At 35.9% G+C, this 21106-nt stretch overlaps 1 protein-coding gene across 1 annotated transcript in view; it reads right to left on the reverse strand.

Moving 5' to 3' along the window:
• Acf (ATP-dependent chromatin assembly factor large subunit) overlaps positions 1-21106 on the reverse strand; it is a 373562-nt gene that overhangs the window by 90221 nt on the left and 262235 nt on the right. The window contains exon 16 of the mRNA XM_090376504.1: positions 13506-13612. Coding sequence (XP_090232630.1) covers positions 13506-13612 — 107 coding nt within the window. The remainder of the gene's footprint in view (positions 1-13505; positions 13613-21106) is intronic.

A 21106-nucleotide genomic window follows, 5' to 3' on the forward strand; every position in this document is an offset into this window, starting at 1 on the left:
AATGTAAAGTACCCTCAGTGCAAATTTCAGTTTCACACATGGAACTAAATCTAGCAAGTCTTGAGGACAGAAGAACAATCGTGGTTTTAGGCCAGAAATTCACGCTCCTTCAATGCAGAATGAGCAGAAGCACTGTTGTACTGGAGAAACCAATCAGGGCACAATTTCTTGAGATTATTTTACTGTACACCCTCCTGTAGATGCCACAGAACACCTCTGCAGAAATGTTGGCATTAGCAGAGGCATATGATGCAAGAAAGCAAGCTTATGCAGCATGCAGCATCAGCCAAAAAAAAAAAAAAAAAAAAAAAAAAAAAACACTTCCATTTCACCCCTCCGTTCGTTCGAAATACCTGTCCAGCTGAGCCTTAAATTTATTTAAGCTATCAACTTCCACAACAAGGGGTGGAAGTCTGTTCCACCAACCAACTACTTGCTGGCTAAAGGCAAATTTCCGCACATCCATCCTACATCTGTCTTTCCTCAATCTGAATTTATGCCCTCTCAGGTGATTATTCTGAGCAAGAGGAAGAATCCCATCGGCATTGACCATGCTCAAACCATTCAAGACTTTATACTCCTCTATCAGATCACCTTGCTGGTGCCTGAAGAAGAGCACTACGGAGATCTTTTACAGTTTGGTGAACTTCTGAGGAGGGGAAAACTTAAAAACTTAAGCCTTTCTTCATAAGATCAACCCTTTGTTCCATTCACTAATCTTGTTGCCCTTCTGTGTACTCATTCCAGCAGCTCTACATCCTTCTTGAAACGAGGCCTCCAGACCTGTATACAGTACTCAAGGTGTGGCCTGACCATTGCTTCATACAAGGGAATAATCCCTCTTTTTCCCTGCTAGAAAAATTCCTGTATATCATTGACAAGACACCATGAGCTACTCTTGCAGCCCATCTGCACTGCACAGAGAACTGCATATCTGCCTGCACAATTACCCCCAGGTCCTTTTCATTCCCTACCACTGTCAGTGTAGTACCACAGAGTTGATATGTTGCTCATGGGTTGCAGTTTCCCATATGTAGTACTTTACATTTGTCAATGTTAAACTTCATTTGCCACCTCTCAGCCCATCTGCTCGACCTTTTCAGATCCTGTTGCAGCAGGATAGCGTCAGTAGTGTCCTTAACAACCCTGCCAACCTTTGTATCGTCTGCAAACTTGGACATTAAGCTTGATATACCATCATCAATATCATTTATAATTAGAAAAAACAATAATGGACCCAACACTGAACCCTGAAGGACTCCACTAATAACATTAGTCCACGATTACCATTGTCCATTGATTACCACTCTCTTTCTTCTCCCCCTCAACCATCCCTTTATCCACAGCAGCAATTTGCCTCCAATTCCACACTGCTCCAATTTGTGCAGCAGTCTTCCATGTGCAACAGTATCAAAAGCCTTTCTAAGATCCAAATATATGATATCAAAGTTATTCCCAGCATCCAGTTCTTTTGTGACTGCATCATAGTATCCAATCAAATTGGTCAGGCAAGACTTTCCCTTAACAAAACCATGCTGTGTCCGAGATATAACTGAAGTCTTGTCTAGATGATCCTGCAGTGCTTCTTTAACAAGTGCCTCCATTAATTTTCCTGGAACAGAAGTTAAACTCACAGGTCTATAATTACTTGTGTCAGCCTTTGATCCTCCTTTGTGAATTGGGGTCACATTTCCATATCTCCAGTCTATGGGTACCTCATCTGAGTCCAAGGAAGCTCTCATAATTATGGCTAAGGGTTTGCTTACTTCCTTTGCTGCCTCCTTTAATACAACTGGATAGATCCCATCCACCCTATGTGCCTTTGTTCCGTTTATCTTCAACAATTTATACTCCACTTTACTCTCAGTTATTACAAGATTCTCTAGCTTGCTGCCAGAGTTGAATACACCTCTGGCATTCACCTCGCTGAATAACTCCTCATGTGTGAATGTAGATGCAAAATATTTATTTAGTTTGTTAGCTACCTGAGCAGGATCATCAACAGTTGAACCATCGATATCAAGTGGACCAATCTGATTCACCCCCTTCCTTCAAGAGTTTATATAAGTAAAGAACTCTTTGCTGTTTTTCTTTGCATTCTTTGCCAAAGATTTCTCGTAATCTGCCTTCGCCTGGCTAACCTCCTTTGTAACTTGGTTACAGACCAGCTTATATCTATCATAGGCTCCTGTGTCACATATTAATTTATATGTATCCCATGCATTTTTCTTCTCTGCCATATGTCTCATTAGTTCATCTGACATTAAAGGAGGCGGCAAAGCAACCAAGAAAAGCCATAATTATGAGAGCATCCTTAGATTCAGGGGAGGTTCCCACGGACTGGAGATGTGCAAATGTATTCCGAATTCAAGGGGGATCGAAGGGTGACATGAGTAATTACAGACCAGTTAGTTTAACTTCTGTTCCGGATAAAATAATAGTCACTGGTTAAAGATTCATTGCAGGATCATCTAGACAAGACTGCAGCAGCAATTCAGACACAGCATGGTTTGTTGAGGGAAAGTCTTGTCTGACAAATTTGATTGGTTATTATGATGTGGTTACAAAGGAACTGGATGCAAAAAATATTTTTGATATCATATATTTGGATTTCAGGAAAGCTTAACACTGTTGCACATGGAAGACTATTTTACAAATTGGAGCAGAATGGTATTAAGGGTAAGTTGCTACAATGGATAAAAGGATGGTTAAGTGGGAGAAGACAGAGGGGTGGTAATCAATGGGTGCTGCTTTTCGTGGACTAATGTTATTAGTGGAGTCCCACAGGGTTCGGTGTTGGGTCCACTGTTGTTTTGTATATTTATCAATGATATTGATGAAGGTATATCAAGCTTAGTGTCGAAGTTTGCAGATGATACAAAGGTTGGCAGGGTTGTTAATGACAGTAATGGCAGTGTGCTACTGCAACAGGATCTAGATAATTTGGGCAGATGGGCTAAGAAGTGGCAACTGAAGTTTAACCTTGACAAATGCAGACAGGCTGCCAGGGCAGGTCATGGGGTTTTGTCAATGATATATAGGAATTTTGCTAGCAGGGAAAAGGAGGTGATTGTCCCTCTTTATAAGGCAATGGTCAGGCCACGCCTTGAGTACTGCGTACAGGTCTGGAGGCCTCATTTTAGGAAGGATGTTGATTTATATTGTAGTTTTAAGTGTTTTTCACCAACCTTATGTAGGATGTTGATTTGCTTGAGCATGTACAGAGAAGGGCAACAAGATTGGTGAGGGAATTAAGGGATCCTCTTACCAAGAGAGGCTTAAGTTCTGCAAATTGCAGTGGCTGTAGACTAGGCCCCTGGCACAGTAATCTGAATTCTGATGGAATCCTTCCACTTGTTCAGATTACGAACCTAAGGGGGCATAAATTCAAATTAAGAAAAGATGTAGAATTACAGATGTAGAATAGATGTGCGGAAATTTGCCTTTAGCCAGCAGGTGGTTAATTGCTGGAACAAACTTCCATCTGTCGTTGTGGAAGTTGATAGGCTGAATAAATTTAAGGAGGAACTGAACAGGCATTTGGAGGGAATGGTGATTTTTTTTTTTTTTTTTTTGCTGATGCTGCATAAGCTCATACACTTGCTCTCTTGCACCACATGCCACTACTACTACTACTACATCCATTTAGGCCTAAACCTTGAACAATATTTCTTAGTTGGTATGTAAAGCCTAATAGCTCCCAAGATAAGTTCTTTGAATGCTTCCCACTTTGAATTTGCTGTTGGTAACATCATCAGTTGGTCCTACTGTATAGAATTTAAATACTGTCTCAGACCATTGTAGTCGCCTTTACGAAAGAAAAAACCCTTCCCTTTACCCCTGATGGTAGTTACCTCTGAGTAAATCTCACTTCAGCACACTGTGATCACTGCCACCTAGTGGTTCCTTTATCTGTAGATTCTTAATGCATGAAGAATCACTACTGATAATCAAATCAAGAGTATTACTCCCTCTAGTTGCCTCTCGAACATGCTGATGTAGAAAACAATCATCCAATAAATCCACAAAAGCCTTGCCAGTGTGAGTGTCCAACCCACAAATTCCAGTCAATATCTGGGAAATTAAAATCCCCCATTATAAGACTCTCTGATTTACTGGCCCACTCTATTTCACTGTACAGTTTCTTATTATACTCATCAGAGTCATTAGGCCTATAGCACACTCCTACTCTCAATTTTGATCTCCCAATGCTTATGTCACACCAAACTGATTCGACACTGCAATGCACTGCACTGTTCGGCGATGTTGACTGGCTTCACTTCCTTGGATTTTATGTGTTTCTTAACTAATAGCATAACCCCTCCTCCCTTCCTATCCTGTCTATCCTTTCTGTAAACATTGTACTCCCCAAATTCCAGTTCTGCATTCCTTATATCTGTGTGACACCACGTCTCTGATATCCCAACAATATCTACCTTTGATGTTTTGAGCAATACCTCAAATTCATCAAATTTATTTACCCAACTCCTAGCATTGGTGTACATGCAAGTATACATGCACCTGTTCCTATTCTTAGCTACCCTAACACAACCCATGTGTTTACTTGTACCGCAATGACTCCCAGCAGTCATTGCGGTACAAATAAACATGTTGCTTTACTTTGTCTGTGTGGTACAAATTTCTGATGCACAACTCCATCAGTAACAACAGAACACAACCAGCATGCTTTTTGCAATGGGAAGAAATTATCTGACCTTTGTTGGTGGAGGTGAGTTTGGTTTCTTTCATGTTAAAGAATCCAAAGGGTTCTTTGAAAGGGTTGTATCCATTTACCCATGTTTCGTCACTTGTGATTGAACAGCAACTAAATGTAAACTAAATTTGGCAAGTACATTCTTCAGAGAATATCTAAGAAAGTTACAAGAAAAACACACAATTTGAAAAATAACCTGTTACACAATCTGCATGGTTGTACATACTGAATATGAAGAACAAGCAATCAATGCAGATACCACCACTTTTCTGTTTGACATTTTTGTGTGACAGCAATATCAGCAACACACAATGCATAGCATAACCTGCTATCAAGAACATTAATTTGGCTTTAATGGTATAGTACCTCCCATTCTGCGTGGCAATATTTGATTTGCCAGTCAGTATTCACTAACTCGTCACACATTGTCCTTTAGGTGGCCACAGAGCTAAAAGCCATAACGAGTAAGGTCTCGTAATAGAGGCTGTCATGCTACGTTAAATTAACAGCTGATTACCATCTAAGTGGTAAAATGCGGTCACCACAGTTCTCGTGTTCTTGTACAGATCTCTTGATACATGGAAGTGCTTCTCCTTGCATAAAAACTTGTTTCTAGGCAACCTTGATGTCATTGTGTTAATTTATTTGTAGTTCTTTCTCATGTTATTCATGGGCATCTACATATCACTGAATTCTCTTAAAAAAGACTGAAAAATAAGATTGTTATGTATGCTTGAAACACAAATTATTAAACAACTGTTTGTTGTATTATAACTGCTTAAATGTTCTTCCATGTATTATTGTTAATCATTTACAATACAGTTGAAGTTAGACAAAAAATTATTTATATGCTTATATTCTAATTTTATCTTTTTGCCATCAATGGTTAGTTAGTTATTTTGGTTTTTAGGAGCATTAGCAACTAAGGCCATATTGCTCCGGGATATGCGGTGGTCATTCCCTGACCTTTCCGCACCCTCCATATTTGGTGGTGACGGGCTCGAACCCCGGTCTAATCAAGAAGCGTGTGCTACGCACTGCTGCTCCTTCCCACCTGGCTACGGAGGCGCCCTGCCATCAATGTTGTCGTAATAAGACATCACACATATGCATTGTGAGTATAAGACTGTCGAACTCATGTGACTGCTACAGGCACTAATTTTAGGGAGGGAAATGAATGGCAGAATGTGTAAAATAAGTAGGAGAAAAAAGTTACAGATTAGAAACAATGTTTAAACCCATGTTCAGCTCCAAGATTATAGAAAATGTTTGTATAAGATGTTCTTTAAGAAGTGATGAGTAATGAGCATAATTCCAGTTTGAATACATCACTAAATATTCTGAATGCATATGTTCAATGAAGGAGAAAGTTTCTACTGCCGTAAAATAAAATATTTTTTCATTAGAGAAACCCTTTCAAATGGAATACAAATTCTAATACTAAAGAAGTAAAAAGGTAGGCAGAATGAAATAATTTCCTATTGAGTAAATGAAGATCTAAAGATTAAAGAGAAGAGGCTGAATAGAACTGTTAAAGAGAATTTCCACTGAGCATAGCAACTCACCGTCTGAATACACAATTTAAATATTTTATCATACTAATGTTAAAAGATTAGATATATTTAAACTTATGGCCACTAATGCAGTACATATGATAAAAAACTTTTGGATGTCAATTATTATTGACATCCATCTGCAAACACTGGTCCGCACATGAAAAAGTTTGGAAAACCTGGAATTAGGCTTTTGTGATAGATAAATAAAAATGGATAAAACATGGGCTCACCACTTTGATCCTGAGTCAAAACAATGAAGCATGGAGTGAAAGAGAGGATGATTTTGTGGTGATGGATGCTATGGGCACCTGGTTGGATAGTCCAGTGGCGCGCAAACTTATTCGCTCGCGACCCCTCAATGCAAACCCCGAGGTAGGATGACCAGTTTTTAGAGAAGAAAAATGACATTTTATAAATTATGTAGTAGAAAATTTTATTCGAGTACTGAGAAAGGAATAAAAAAACTTGTTTCCATTTTAATTTTATACATTAAAATAATTGTTTAATATTTTAATTGAATACAGCAAAAACAACAACTCAAATTCTTATTATTCGAGTAAAATTAAGAAAGAAACAATAAAAAATTAAGATTAAGAAACAATAAAAAATTGAACAATTACAAAACAATTAATGAGAAGAATGAGCCTGGATAACCAATAATATTTGGTCCATATTTGGTGCAATTTTTGAAATTACTAATCTCATGTCATCTTCTGGAACACTGTTTTGTTATTATAGCTGTTAATTTTGCAAAACCAACCTCACATAAATATGTAGACCCGAAAGATAGCAACATTTGTATCGCCATTTTCAATAATTCTGGATACTCGTCTTGAAGAGAAAGTCAAAATTTCCCCCAAGTAGTCTTGAAAAGAGCACATAAGGCTTCTTCAAATGACGGGTCAATAAGATCTTCCTTTTGCTGAATGGTAATTTCGGGACATGAAGAAATATCAAATGCAAATGGATCCCGAATCCAATACAACTTTTTTTCTGGAGATATATTAAATTATTTGGAAAAATTCTTAATTGTCATTGTTAGGTGGGCGGCAATGAAATTGTAAAATGTCAATATTATAACAAAATCAGAAAAGCATGGGAACATTTCAGTATTATTATGCTCAAATTTAGTTTTTCTAAAGATATAAGCTTCCTTTTGAAAGTTTTATTTTATCACTGAGTATTAATAAATTTGTTTCCTGTCCTCGAAGACACAAATTTAAATCATTAAGTTTTTCAAATACTGATGTCAACAAGGGAGCTAAGTTTTCCAAGCCATTTTGGATTTGTAAACAATTAAGCGAGGTTCTGATTTTTATCCAATAAAACTTCATGTTTGAGGTTAAAAACACGTTGCAACACTTTACCACTGGACAACCACCTCACTTTCGTATATAAAAGAAGCATTTCATCCCATTTCATCGCAAAGAATTGTGAAAAGTCTGCTATTTTAGTTTCTACTTTTTAACAAAGTTGATCACACTTATCGCATTATTCAAAACTTCGTGCAAATCAGTTGTTCCAAGTTAGATTATTTGTTTGAAAGAAAATAACATCAAAAATCTTCTTGCCCTTCGTTCTTCCTTTCAAAAGTTTGCAAAATAGAAAATTCTGTAAAATATTTCCCTCGTAGCAGTATCTCACATATACAATAAGTTGAGCAAGGTTTTAAACATCTGCGAATTCAACTAATTATATTGCAAAAATTGGACTTTCTCTCAATCGATTTAGTAAAGTGAATTTTATGTTGTCCGCGATAATTGTAATATGCTGCGAGACCATCTCTGGATAGAGGAATGGTATTTAAATTGTTGCTGTACTTTTCTCCATGCATAATCGAAATTATTTTTATAGCAGCAAGGAAAATAAGAGATTCAGCAATAGTATGTGATTTCAAATTTTTTCCTATTAAATATGAAACTTTCAACGATGCTCTTACAGCTTTACAAGGAACTGCCGTGTTTTTCTTCTTGAAAGACTTCAGACCTCATATGGTGTCAGCATGCTTTGGAAAAGGATTCAGCATTTTTCATTATCTCTGGATGTTTCGTACGTGTCTTTTTCATTTAATAGGTTCCATGCTTTCTTTAGCCAGTTTTTCATAACATATTTACGCACAAAGGATGTTGCTCATCATCAACAACACTCTAAATAAAGCTGCACTTCATAAATTCTTCTTGATATTTTCTATTCTTTTTGATTTGGAATATGATGGCTCTCTACCAGAAGTTGGTGGTTGCCCTATACTTTAAATAACGACAGCGACCAAAATTTCACATGTTACATTTCTTACCCTTTCAGCCTCTGAAATATCTGTAGCAACATTATTGTTGTTGCTCCTCGACCGTTTTGTTCTGATTACCCAACTGTCCATGGTAAAATATATAAAAATATTTTTTTCTTCTTAAAAACAACCATAATATAAAAAGTAGAAGAATAATGAAAACACATCCAAGTTGACGCGAAAACACCAATTTGCGAAGCAGAACAGACTTGCTATTTACTGCCACCGCATGTTCGCACCTCTGGCTTTAGGGCAATTTCAGAAATTTTTGCTGTAGGAAGCACGAATTAAGAGCTAAAGGGATTATGGTTCAGCAATTGGGTAGTACTCAGAAGTATTAATACACACTGAGAAGTCACTTAGCTGCTTTCTGTGTGTCCATAGCCAGTGAGTAAATTAAGGCTTATCACTCACAAGATCAATAAGCAAGAAAATCACCTGTATCACATGTGAAACAACCCAAAAAAATAAAGAGTGGCAATAGTGTTTATTCATATCTCAGATTTCGTTCGAGTAATAAGGTCGCTACACCTAAAATTTTGATAAAGTAATTTTAACAACAGATTTTTTAGCTTTTATGTACACAATAACTAATTTTATTTAAAAACTGCCATGACCCCTCTGGGGGTTGTGCCCCATAGTTTGCGTACCACTGGGATAGCCAACCACAAGATTTTTTTTTTTTTTTTTTGACAGGAATGTCAAAAAATGCCTTGAAACACTGCTGGGAAAATTATATTAAAATTGCAGGAAACTATGTTGAAAAACAAAAATACTTTCGTTGTTATCATCCAATTATTTCTCCTTGTGGGGTAGAGCAACTTGATCACCTCTTGTACGATTGAAATGGCTACAAACTAATAAAGTTAGGTTTTTCAAAGCCACTTCAACGTTTTGACCATACTTTCTCTAGCTGTGGCTAGATAAAAAAAGATCACTGCATGCACTTAGTATACCTTAAGACCACCATAACACGGAGCAAATTTTGTGGACATTTCAAAAGAAAAGAAAAAGGAAAAAACCCTTATGGTCTGGAAAACGTGGTATCTGTTTCCTTTAAGAAATTAAAGGTAAATTTCACCCGATTCATAGGTTGAAATCTTTAGATTTTCACTATTCTCCATTTTGACTTACCTGCAACACCATGTCACTAAAAGAATAACTTTATCTATTTTTATGTGAAGCTATTTCTCCTTCATGGGTCCTTTGCAGGATAAAGCATCAAGTTTGCTTAGTATTGAGAAATTCTGATACTTTAAGTTAAGAGTTGTCAGCATTCTAAAAGGATAGCCATCTGAGGCTAAGTAACAAATCCATTATCTAAAATAATAGGCCAGGGAAGAGAGGGGTAATAAAAAAAAAAAAAAAAAAAAAACCCCAGCAGAACACTCAAATCAACTCTACTTGGACATGCACAAATAATCATGATGAACTGTCATTGCCATTCGTGATGCCAATAACAATTTTCCTAAAATTTTTAGAAAATTCAAGTATGCAGATTTTGTCAATTTCTATGCCAGTAAAAAGACAAAGGGAAAAAATCTTCAGCATGGGTTGGTAGTACTTTTCATTGTTTGTTTGACAGAAAGATTTGCCTCAGATGTCCTTGTAAGAAAGATGATAGGAAACATCAAATGTAGATGCCTGCTCTCATACTATCAAGTACAGACTGTGCAGTATGGATTCATATCTATAAAATCCAAATATACTTGTGAGCCCAGCACTTATTTAACAACAGTGTATGAAGCATGCAGAATGAACTAAGAAACATCAGCATTAGATAGCTGAGCAGTAGCATGTTGTCTATCTCCCTATTATTTCGTGTCAAATATATTATTATTATGCCAGAAATTATTCAATTAAAAGGCTATGAAGTACTAAATACAGAACTACTGTAGTTTCATTAACAAATTCTTTTGGACTTTTAAATCTCTGTACATGCAGTGTAACAGACACCCTTACAACCAAAAGTCTGCTGGAGTTAGGTTGGACAAATTCTGCAGGCCAGGGATTGGGAGGTATATTATGGCATGCATAGCTCTTGCGGCATAAAAATCTCAACAACAACATGGTTTTGGAAAATGGCAATGATAATTTGTTTTTCTGTGAAGATTCTCGCAGGATCTGGTTGACATTGGTGTCAAGCCCTTTATTGTCAATAAAGAGCTTAGCACCATTCTGCATAAAAATTAAGCTACTGATGATTAATTGAGTTATCGATTTCTAAAATAGGAAAAGGTGTTTACAACTACCCAGCACATAACTTCAACACAAACATTTTATATACAGTAATACCCCGACTTACGCTACCCCGACTTACGCGAACTCGGAGTTACGCGGTTCTTGATTTTTTCGTTTGGCAACGCTGCCGCCCACTATCTTCAAGGTCGTTTTTCGTATGTTATCGATATACGGTGCGACGGCGGAGAATGAGAGCGAAAGATGAACAAAATTCAACTTTGCTGCTTTTATGTTTTTTATATCAGTGAAGGGGAAACACATTTCACCATAATAACGTAAAAACCAACACAATTCCAGCAATCGGTATAATCGCAAATGCAATTAGATCGAGTTTACTACCAGTTTATAACAGATTTCACTAGCAGAAACGCAACTGGATTTTTATTGTTTTATGGTAGTAACCCCTAGAAATGTGAGGTGTTAATAGTGTATCTCTGCCTTTATGGTGTTGTTTATTCAGTTGCTACATGCGTGCAGCTTTGTTTATGCGTATCAAGCGTGCCTCCTCGTTTTGTAATTGTGCTTTATTCCCTAAAAATGAGTAAAATACTTAATTAAAAGTGTGAAAAGGAAGCGTCCTGGTGAAGACACTGCAGATTCAGAGAGAAAAAGAAAAGCAATTATCGATAAACAGAGGCGGACTGGATCAAAAATTCTTACCCGGGAAAATTTATAGTGGCCTCATACTATGGTTTATGGCCAAAATCACACTGGCCCACCGGGGTTTCCCCGGTAAGGCTTATGGCCAGTCCGCCTCTGTCGATAGAGAAAAAATATGAAATTGTGAAACGCTTTGAGCGAAATGAAAGACCATGTGATATTGCACGTGCTACAGGCCTAAACGAAGCAACGGCGAAAAGCACATGACAATTGCAAACTTGACAGGTTGAAAATTGAAAAGGGCTCAATTGTAAAGGGCTTAAAAATTTTAGAAAACATAGACTCCAACGAAGAACGCGTTATAGCTACAAAGCAAGGAATAAAAAAATTATTAGCTTGCTACGAATAAATTCTGCGTGAAAAAAAGAACGCGCTGTGTCGTCAGACGAATTTGTTAGATTTTATGAAGCCATCGACATCGAAATAACTTTTTAACATAAGTCATTTGTTTTTTAATACATATTTTGTATTAATATGTATAAAGAACTGCCATTTTATTAATATTTTTCTTCTAAACTAGTGTTTTTGTTAGTCCTTGGTCCCAATTAAGCAAAATTTATATGTATTTATATGCAAAGTTGTACCCCGACTTACGCGAATTCGACTTACGCGATTTTCGTCGGACCCACCTATCGCGTAACTTCGGGGTATTACTGTATCACAAAACATAACAATTAAATATAATCTAAGGAAATAAGATTGCATTCTTTTCAGAATACTCATTTCACTATCTGTCAAAATACTCTACTCGAGCCAAAAATATCACTGAGTTTTAAGTGCAGCAACATGTTTGGGCAGTGCAAGAATCCCAGTATAGCAAGACCTTGGGTATTCGGAGTAGCCCATTACCCATTTTCTGAAATTTAACTGATGCTCTAGTAGTAACCTCTTTGAGCAATTTTTCTGATTTAAAACAAACATTTTTGCAGGCTTATTTCTATATCTTTAGAGTGAAAAAAAAACTCTACACCAGTGCTTGAGACAGAACCTACAGTCCTCAAGCCTGATTGTTGGAGATTGCTTTGAAATTGAACTGGTCATTGTCACTGGCATTGTCAGAGTTTGTGTTCACTGGCATTTTGCTTGCTAAAAGATGCAGAATATTTTATGGAAAAACTCCCCCCCCCCCCCCCACATCTGAGAACTGATAACTAAAGCCCTGACAGAAGAGACTGGCAAAAATTCTGTCTTCAAGAAAATGTGAATGTTAGTGAAAAATAAAAAATAACTGTTGTGATTAATGTAATGCAACTCTCTGGCTGTATCGGGTGACTGTACAAAAGCTAATTAACTCAATCATTACGAAAATGAAAGTATCTGGTATTGGGGACTCGTATATTTACAATAATGTTTACAAATCTTGAAACAATTGAAAAAAAAAAAAGCACTATTCCTATGGATGACACAGCTAAATGATCTTCAGAAAATTCTTCAAACCAGTAATAGGATCTGAACTAAAATCTTTCAACGTCAATACAAGCAAACTAAGACAGTCCTTCAAACAAGCGATAATTGGCAAACCATTATTCCTACATGGAAGACAGTCCCAAGCTAAATAGGCTTAAGAAAATTCTGAGGTACTGTTTATTTTCAGCACACTGTGGATCATGCACAGTTACTTATGAGTCATTTTAACATGTACATTAGGGCTTTCACTGGATTTTCAAGGATAACTTCTGCCAACTTTAAACTTCCCCTACTAGGATTGTCAAAGTGTGAAAACATTTAAAAATGAAAATGCCTTTTCCATTTTATTTTTAACAAAAATAATAGCATTTAAGATATTCAATGCTGAACATCATAAATTCTAATTGCACGATGATGGTGGCATATGAAGGTCCTTACTTTGGAGTAAATGACCTTCTATGTACAATCACATGTAATTCCAATTCCTATATCAAAAAAAAGAACTTCTCTGAATGAAATAAATGTTAACATATAATATGTAAATGCTAATAACTAATCAAACTGCATGCTCCTTAATAATACATTATATAAGTAATGGCAAGTACAGTCAAAAGGATGAATTACAAAATATTAAATGACTCACTTCTCTATCTTTGCTAAGGTAGTTTTCAGCCCCCACTGTAATTCATCACACATTTTATTGTAAGACTGGGATTCTATCGTAGTTCTCCATGACAGTCTGTCATTTACCTAGGAAATAATTATTTTCCCTCTGAATGCAAAGCAAATAAAATATAGCACAAATTACAAAGTTTCTTGTGTTATTATCAGTATAATAGGTAGCTCAACATGTGTGTACCCTATGATTTTGATTTAAGCATATCACAATGACACATAATTTGCCCAATTCTTTTCTCCCCCTTTTCTTATATAAAAATCACACGATCCATATTCTAAAATTCATTATTGTAAGAAACTTCGAATTTTTAAAACAAGATTTTAGCTAAAAATAAAATAAATTCATTATTAAAATTACTGAAAAAATTGTAAATAACCTAATGTGAATTTGAAACTACTATATGCATAAAAATAGACACTTTATTCTTTATATAACATCAGATTTCCATGGTTTGTTAGCACTTTTCTAAGTGAATACATAAAGTGACAACTAAAATTTAGTGAGATTCTCACCCCCCCCCCCAATTAAAAAAAAAAAAAAAAAAAAAAAAACTGTCATTGGATAAAACTAGAACTCTATCTTACTCACCACTGGTCTCATGAGAAGAGAATTAAGTGTCATACCTCATATTGTAAATCACTTATGCCAGATCTTAAGAATAAACATCTGAGATAAGCAGATGAAAATTTTAAATTCCTTTCCATATTGATAATGCAACAGGAGAGCAAGTGGTTATAAAAGCATAATGTCGTGTGGAAAAAAAGTTCTTTAAGCAGTTCTGCATTCCATAGTTATTAACTGGTGGCTTTTTTTTGTTGGTGCATCGGCTTCTGTGGCCATAATGCACCTCCCAAGGCTTTTGCAGTACTCTGATCCAAGCCCGAGGCGGGATGCGAACCCGCGACCTTTGGGTTGCCAGGCAGGCACTTTACCCACCTGGCTAGCCCGGTCGGCATTAACTGGTGGTACATGAAATAATCTCTTTTCTGTGATAATACAGTGGGAGGTCAGAGTTTGAATCCTGTCAAAGACTGAAAGAATTCTTTATGGAAGAGAAAGCCTTTAAGGAGCTCCACCTGAGATCAGCAACTTCAGCTCCTCCTCAATTTGTACCAGGTTTTTTTCAGGCCACATGACACACAAATTGGTTTGAAGACACACACAGCAGACTGGAGCAACATGGTATAAAAAGCTAATGTTTGGTAAAACCAATAGCAAGGGAGCAAACTACCAGCTATTTTTATTACACATCATCACACAGATAACATTAAAAACAGAAGGAAAAAAAATTTGCCATTTTCTTGTTTTCCAGATTGTAGGTAACTGTTCTGAGCCCACTTCTATCATGGGAAGGTGCTTAATCATACCTAAATCCATCCCCTACTTGACAATTATTAATTATATGAACTCCTGAGAAACCTTCTCACAACTATGTGTTCCAGCACTTGTCAACTAATCACTTCCCAGTTCATCACAGTATCTATTATTAAATTTAATGCTGCAGGTCCAAATAAATGAACACTACTGGTAGTTAATGAAGAAATTACAGAAACAAACTAAATGTCAACCATCGAAATTCTTTCCCAATTCATATCTACAATCAAAACCTGAAGATTGCCTGTTATGATCATTTTCTCTAACATGAAATCCAGATTCACAGCTGGTAAATCATGCCAGCAGTCCAAAGAGACACGTCAATTATAACGGGGAAGGAGAGAGAGAGAGGAAAAAAAAAAAAAAAAACCCTTACATTTTTATATATTAATTTTTTTTTTTAAATTGCTATTTTTATGTGCAAATCATCTTGGGCTACTGATTAAACTTTTGAACAGTGTCTAACTTTTGGTGCAATTTTCAGATGCATGACATTGATTTCCAGCTTTAACAGACCTGCTATCTCCAATTTCAGTGAGTTTTTTTTACACTTCTATTTTATTCTTTTGTTAAAACCTCATTTTATACGTTATTATTATCTTTTTACTCAATTTAAGTCCTTAGCTTATCTGTACCAAGGCACTGCCTCATACTGGATGCAAATAAACTTTATATTTATATCACAAACAAAATAACCAGATAAAATACAGATTTCTACTTGGTGCACTCGGTACAATTGGCAAAATTCTACAGGGTGTACCTATGCTTGGAACCTTAGGTTGTACCTGTATGTTGTTGGTTAAAACCATTGACAACTAAGTCCATGTTGCAGCATGTATATTGTCTGTAAACTGAGTGTGTTCTGAGGTTGATTTTCTGTTTGCTGGACAGAAAACCACAGTTTCTAAAGAAAAAATCATGCTACCCTCGCCTAAGACTGATTAACTCAGTCACGTTGGGAAAAATACCCATAAAAATTCCTCCCGGTATGGGGGAGGATGGTGATCCTACCAACTGTGCTAACCATGAGGGCATAGGTTGTAGCTTTGCTGCGTGGCAGTTGTTAACATAAGGTTTTAAGGACACAAGGGCTACTAAGGCCAAATTAGCGTGTTCACAGTGATTCAGAAGAATAACATTATATACTTGGTATAAGCCAATACATTTCAGATATAGAAAAGAGTTTCTAAATGCATTTACATCACTTCCATTGAAATGGGATAATGTTTGAGGAACTTGTATATTTTGGAAAGTGACTGGAAAGCAATTGAGTTGAAAGTTATAAATGGGAAAAACTAACTAGCAAATGCCCGGCTCTGGTAGGATGTGCACTGAGGTGAATTTTCTCCAGAAAGTAAGAATAGTATTTCCTACACATAGGTACTTTCAATTTTCAATTAACCAAATAAAACTGCACTGACGTCACATTTAGATCTCCTCTAGGATTCTTTTCTCAAGACAAGTTGCTATACTGCAGAGGAGAATGGACTCTTGTCTGCAATCAATGCAACTTTATTCAGTTAACTGAACATGCCTCTGTGTAGGAAATCTTTTTGATACTCCTGGATATCAAACAATAAATCACAGGAGTTCCCATTTTCTACCTTTTGACATTTAATCTTAATCAGCCAACCATGGTGTGGCAGGCCAAAAACAATCTGACACTGCTATCCTATATATATACAAAATTTGTAGTATATTGTATATAGAAATGTGTAGAAGAAGATTTTGATTTTGATTTAAACCTATTGAATATACGGTATACACTGTGAGCTCAACTGAATGAATAAGGAATGTAGCGATATATGGTATGAAGAAGAAAAGAAAGAAGAAATAGACAGGAAATTAAAATAAAGATAAGAAGTGAAAAGACGACCAAAATAAGATAACATTGCGGTGTCTTTCACAATCTGTGTCATCATCAGAGGTCATCCACCGAAATTATGAAAAAGACCGCAATGTTCTTGCTTCTGTTTCCAACATGTTCTGTATGCTGTGGTGCATGTGAGCTGTTGCCACATGTTAAGAATGAAATATTAAAATTATTTAAAATTTTGCGGTAAGAGTAAGGTCTAATAGATTGTGCCAATAAAAGTGGTTAAATTACGTAGTGTGCATACAGATCATGGATGACCTTACAGAAGCAAGTGAAAAGAATTGAAAAACTGAAAAAACTAAAGTAATGAATATCGGAATAGGCAGGAAGAAAGGGACTTACCGTTACTTTGTAAAACTGACAAAACGACCAAGATGGCGGCGTGCCGGCATATTTATGTGTGGGTGCGCTAGCGGCTCCTAGCGTTAGAATGTGTGAAAAAAAAAAAAAAAAATATATATATATATATATATATAATAATTATGGTATGGTGTCTGTATAGATTGAAAAATGAAATAAGTGGTGATGAATGCAGTTAAATACATGATGTCCAAACCGTCCAGGATAGTTGAGAAATATAATAGCTTACAAAGTAGCAGTGAAAAGCAGCTAAACTTTGTTAAGGCGAAAAATAGATTGGGTAAAGTAAGAAGGTAGTGTCCCACATATTGCGTTCAGTAGACTAATGGCTCACAGGACATAAGGAGTATGAGGTTAGTTGGGCTCGGGTAGTTCAGGGTTGCAAATCCGTTCCTATAGTTAGGACCCTGAACGAAGGTCTGGGAGTGAGTGTATCATGTATTTAAGGTCAGTTGGGTGAAAAATATATGGTAGGTATATAATGAAATGAAAGTAAAAATAAAAAATAATAATTAAATTATATACAAGTTTAATACACTGTGTTAGGCCAATTGGTGGGTACAAGTTTTCTAGGTTGTAAGACACCACAGAGGCCTAGTGTATTGTATTTGAAGGTGGTAGATGACTTTCATCAACCGGTAAAACCCATGTTTAGTCTCTAGAGCAAAGTTTCCGGCACCCCCCTCCTTCCACCATACTTCTCCTTCAACCCATGCACGGTACTAAGTACTATAGGTTTTGATACCTTTCATGTTTGGAGTTTTCATAACAAAAAAAAATTATATACTTGGCGTATAAGGGTTTTTTCGTTGTTGAATAATGATTATGCTGTTTATTTTGATGTCCCATAGTTTTTTATGCTTTACGATGTTAAGGGCTTTACAGAAGTGGTAGCAAAGATATGCTGTAGGAAAATGGTTGTTTATTAGTTTTTTGTATAGCATCTTGATGTTATCGATAGTTATTTCCTTATTGCTGCAGATGGTTGCTATTCTGATGCTTTGCGCTAGTATAACGTTGGCATGCACTCCTCTCGAAATATTGGAATGCCACTGTGTGAGGTTGACTATATTAAAATTGAATGCATCACCTTTGTTGTACATTTCATTATATATAATGAAATGAAAGTAAAAATAAAATAAAAATAATAATTAAATTATATACAAGTTTAATACACCGCGTTAGGCCAATTGGTGGGTACAAGTTTTCTAGGTTGTAAGACGGCGGTAAAATACAGTAATCCCCGCGAATAGAGGGGGTTTACTGTATTTTACTTTGGAAATTTAAGATTATGAAACCATAAATATAAGAAACCATTTGGAATACTTGCCTGCAACTACAAATCCATAGCAACGAATTTAATATCCTATAACACAGACATCAATGACTGCATATGCAAACAGTAATATGCAACAATATATTGATCTTGACTATGGGCACATCATCACGGGAAATTTAAACATCGTTGCAGACCCAACGTTCAGATATATACTAGCACAAGGATTCGAATTCAGACCATGTAACAAAATAAATCTAACTGCTTTCAAGAAACAGCTAAATCAAGACCTATTAAACTACTGCTTTTGACTAGCACATAAACATAGCACACCTACAGAGGCAAACCACATGTGGATTAGCAATACATTCACTCTATTAAAACAAATTTATGTCACTAAGTTCAAATAGATATAGCCAGTACAAATTTAAATACTATAACCTAGCTAAACTAAAACAAAAACTGCTAGATATACATAAAGACTTCATCAATACACGAGTGGATAAAGCATCAAACAACTATGCCTTTATTTGCGAAACATTTTATGCACACACCCTGAGAACTGAACTTAACTCCAGCAACACATACAAACCTATATCCAGTTCCTGCAGTATTATTACAAAGAAACTTATAGCCTTCAACAAAAAAATTAAAACTGAACATTAGCAATTACAGCTTGCCATATATACACTTCATTTCAAAATTCCATAAAAAAACCCATAGGATTCAGATTTATAACGTCCTGCAAGAATAGTTACGTACAAAAACCGGGCAAAACACTTGAACAGCTACTGCAACTCCTATTAAACATCATACAAAATAGCAGAATCATAGGCAACAACCTACCAGTATTAAAATGTTACCAGTATACAAACTTTTGACTTCCACAGCTTATTTACAAGTATTAACCAAATCAAACTAAAAAACAGTACTCAAAGATATATACACAAAATATAAAGAATATAACCTGCAATACCAATTACTGAAACAACCTATTGAACTTATGTATCTCCAATAACTTTGTATACGACGGCAAACACTATACCAACAAACTAACGGAACACCCATGGGAAGTCTGCTGCTTCATGCATAATAGCTAAATTATATCTATATTGGTCTGAAAACTCATTTCCACATGACCTTAACCTCTACAGATATATAGATGATCTCATAGTTATAACTACCCTAATTTCATCAAGGATTATGGACACTTATACCCCAATGAACTCAAACTAGAAAAAACAAACAACAATGATACCACAGCCTATTTCCTAGATCTTGAAATTACATTAATAAACAACAAAGCTACCATCAGTCTGTACAACAAACGTGATGCATTCAATTTTAATATAGTCAACCTCACACAGTGGCATTCCAATGTTTCGAGAGGAGTGCATGCCAACATTATACTAGCGCAAAGCATCAGAATAGCAACCATCAGCAGCAATAAGGAAATAACTATCGATAACATCCAGATGCTATACAAAAAACTAATAAACAACCATTTTCCTACAGCATATCTTCGCTACCACTTCTGTAAAGCCCTTAACATCGTAAAGCATAAAAAACTATGGGACATCAAAATAAACAGCATAATCATTAATCAATAACAAAAAAACCCTTATACACGAAGTATGTAAATAGTGTATATACAATACACTAGGCCTCTGTGGTGTCTTACAACCTAGAAAACTTGTACCCACCAATTGGCCTAACACAGTGTATTAAACTTGTATATAATTTAATTATTATTTTTTATTTTTACTTTATATACATAAAGACTTCATCAATACACGAGTGGATAAAGCATCAAACAACTATGCCTTTATTTGCAAAACATTTTATGCACACACCTTGAGAACTGAACTTAACTCCAGCAACACACACAAACCTATATCCAGTTCCTGCAATATTATTACAAAGAAACTTATAGCCTTCAACAAAAAAATTAAAACTGAACATACCATATATTTTTCACCCAACTGACCTTAAATACACGATACACTCACTCCCAGACCTTCGTTCAGGGTCCTAACTATAGGAACGGGTTTGCAACCCTGAACTACCCGAGCCCAACTACTTATCTCTACTTCATTCATCTTTCTGCTTTACTAGCCACTACTTCTTATATCCTGTGAGCCATTAGTCTACCAAACGCAATATGTGGGACACTACCTTTTTACTTTACCCAATCTCTTTTTCGCCTTAACAAAGTTTAGCTGCTTTTATTAAGCTATTATATTTCTCAACTATCCTGGACGGTTTGGACATCATGTATTTAACTGCATTCATCACCACTTATTTCATTTTTCAATCTATACAGACACCATACCATAATTATATATATATTTTTATTTATTTATTTTTTTCCCCACACATTCTAACGCTAGGAGCCGCTAGCGCACCCACACACAAATATACCAGCACGCCACCATCTTGGTCATTTTGTCAGTTTTACAAAGTAACGGTAAGTCCCTTTCTTCCTGCCTACTCCGATATTCATTACTTTTGTTTTTTCAGTTTTTAAATTCTTTTCACTTGCTTCTATAAGGTCATCCACGATCTGTATGCACTACGTAATTTAACCACTTTTATTGGCACAATCTATTAGACCTTACTGTTACTGCAAAATTTTAAATAATTTTAATATTTCATTCTCAACACGTGGCAACAGCTCAT

This window comes from Mastigoproctus giganteus, chromosome 6, assembly GCF_048544385.1.
Source record: "Mastigoproctus giganteus isolate SK-2022 chromosome 6, ASM4854438v1, whole genome shotgun sequence".
Classification (NCBI taxonomy): domain Eukaryota; kingdom Metazoa; phylum Arthropoda; class Arachnida; order Uropygi; family Thelyphonidae; genus Mastigoproctus; species Mastigoproctus giganteus.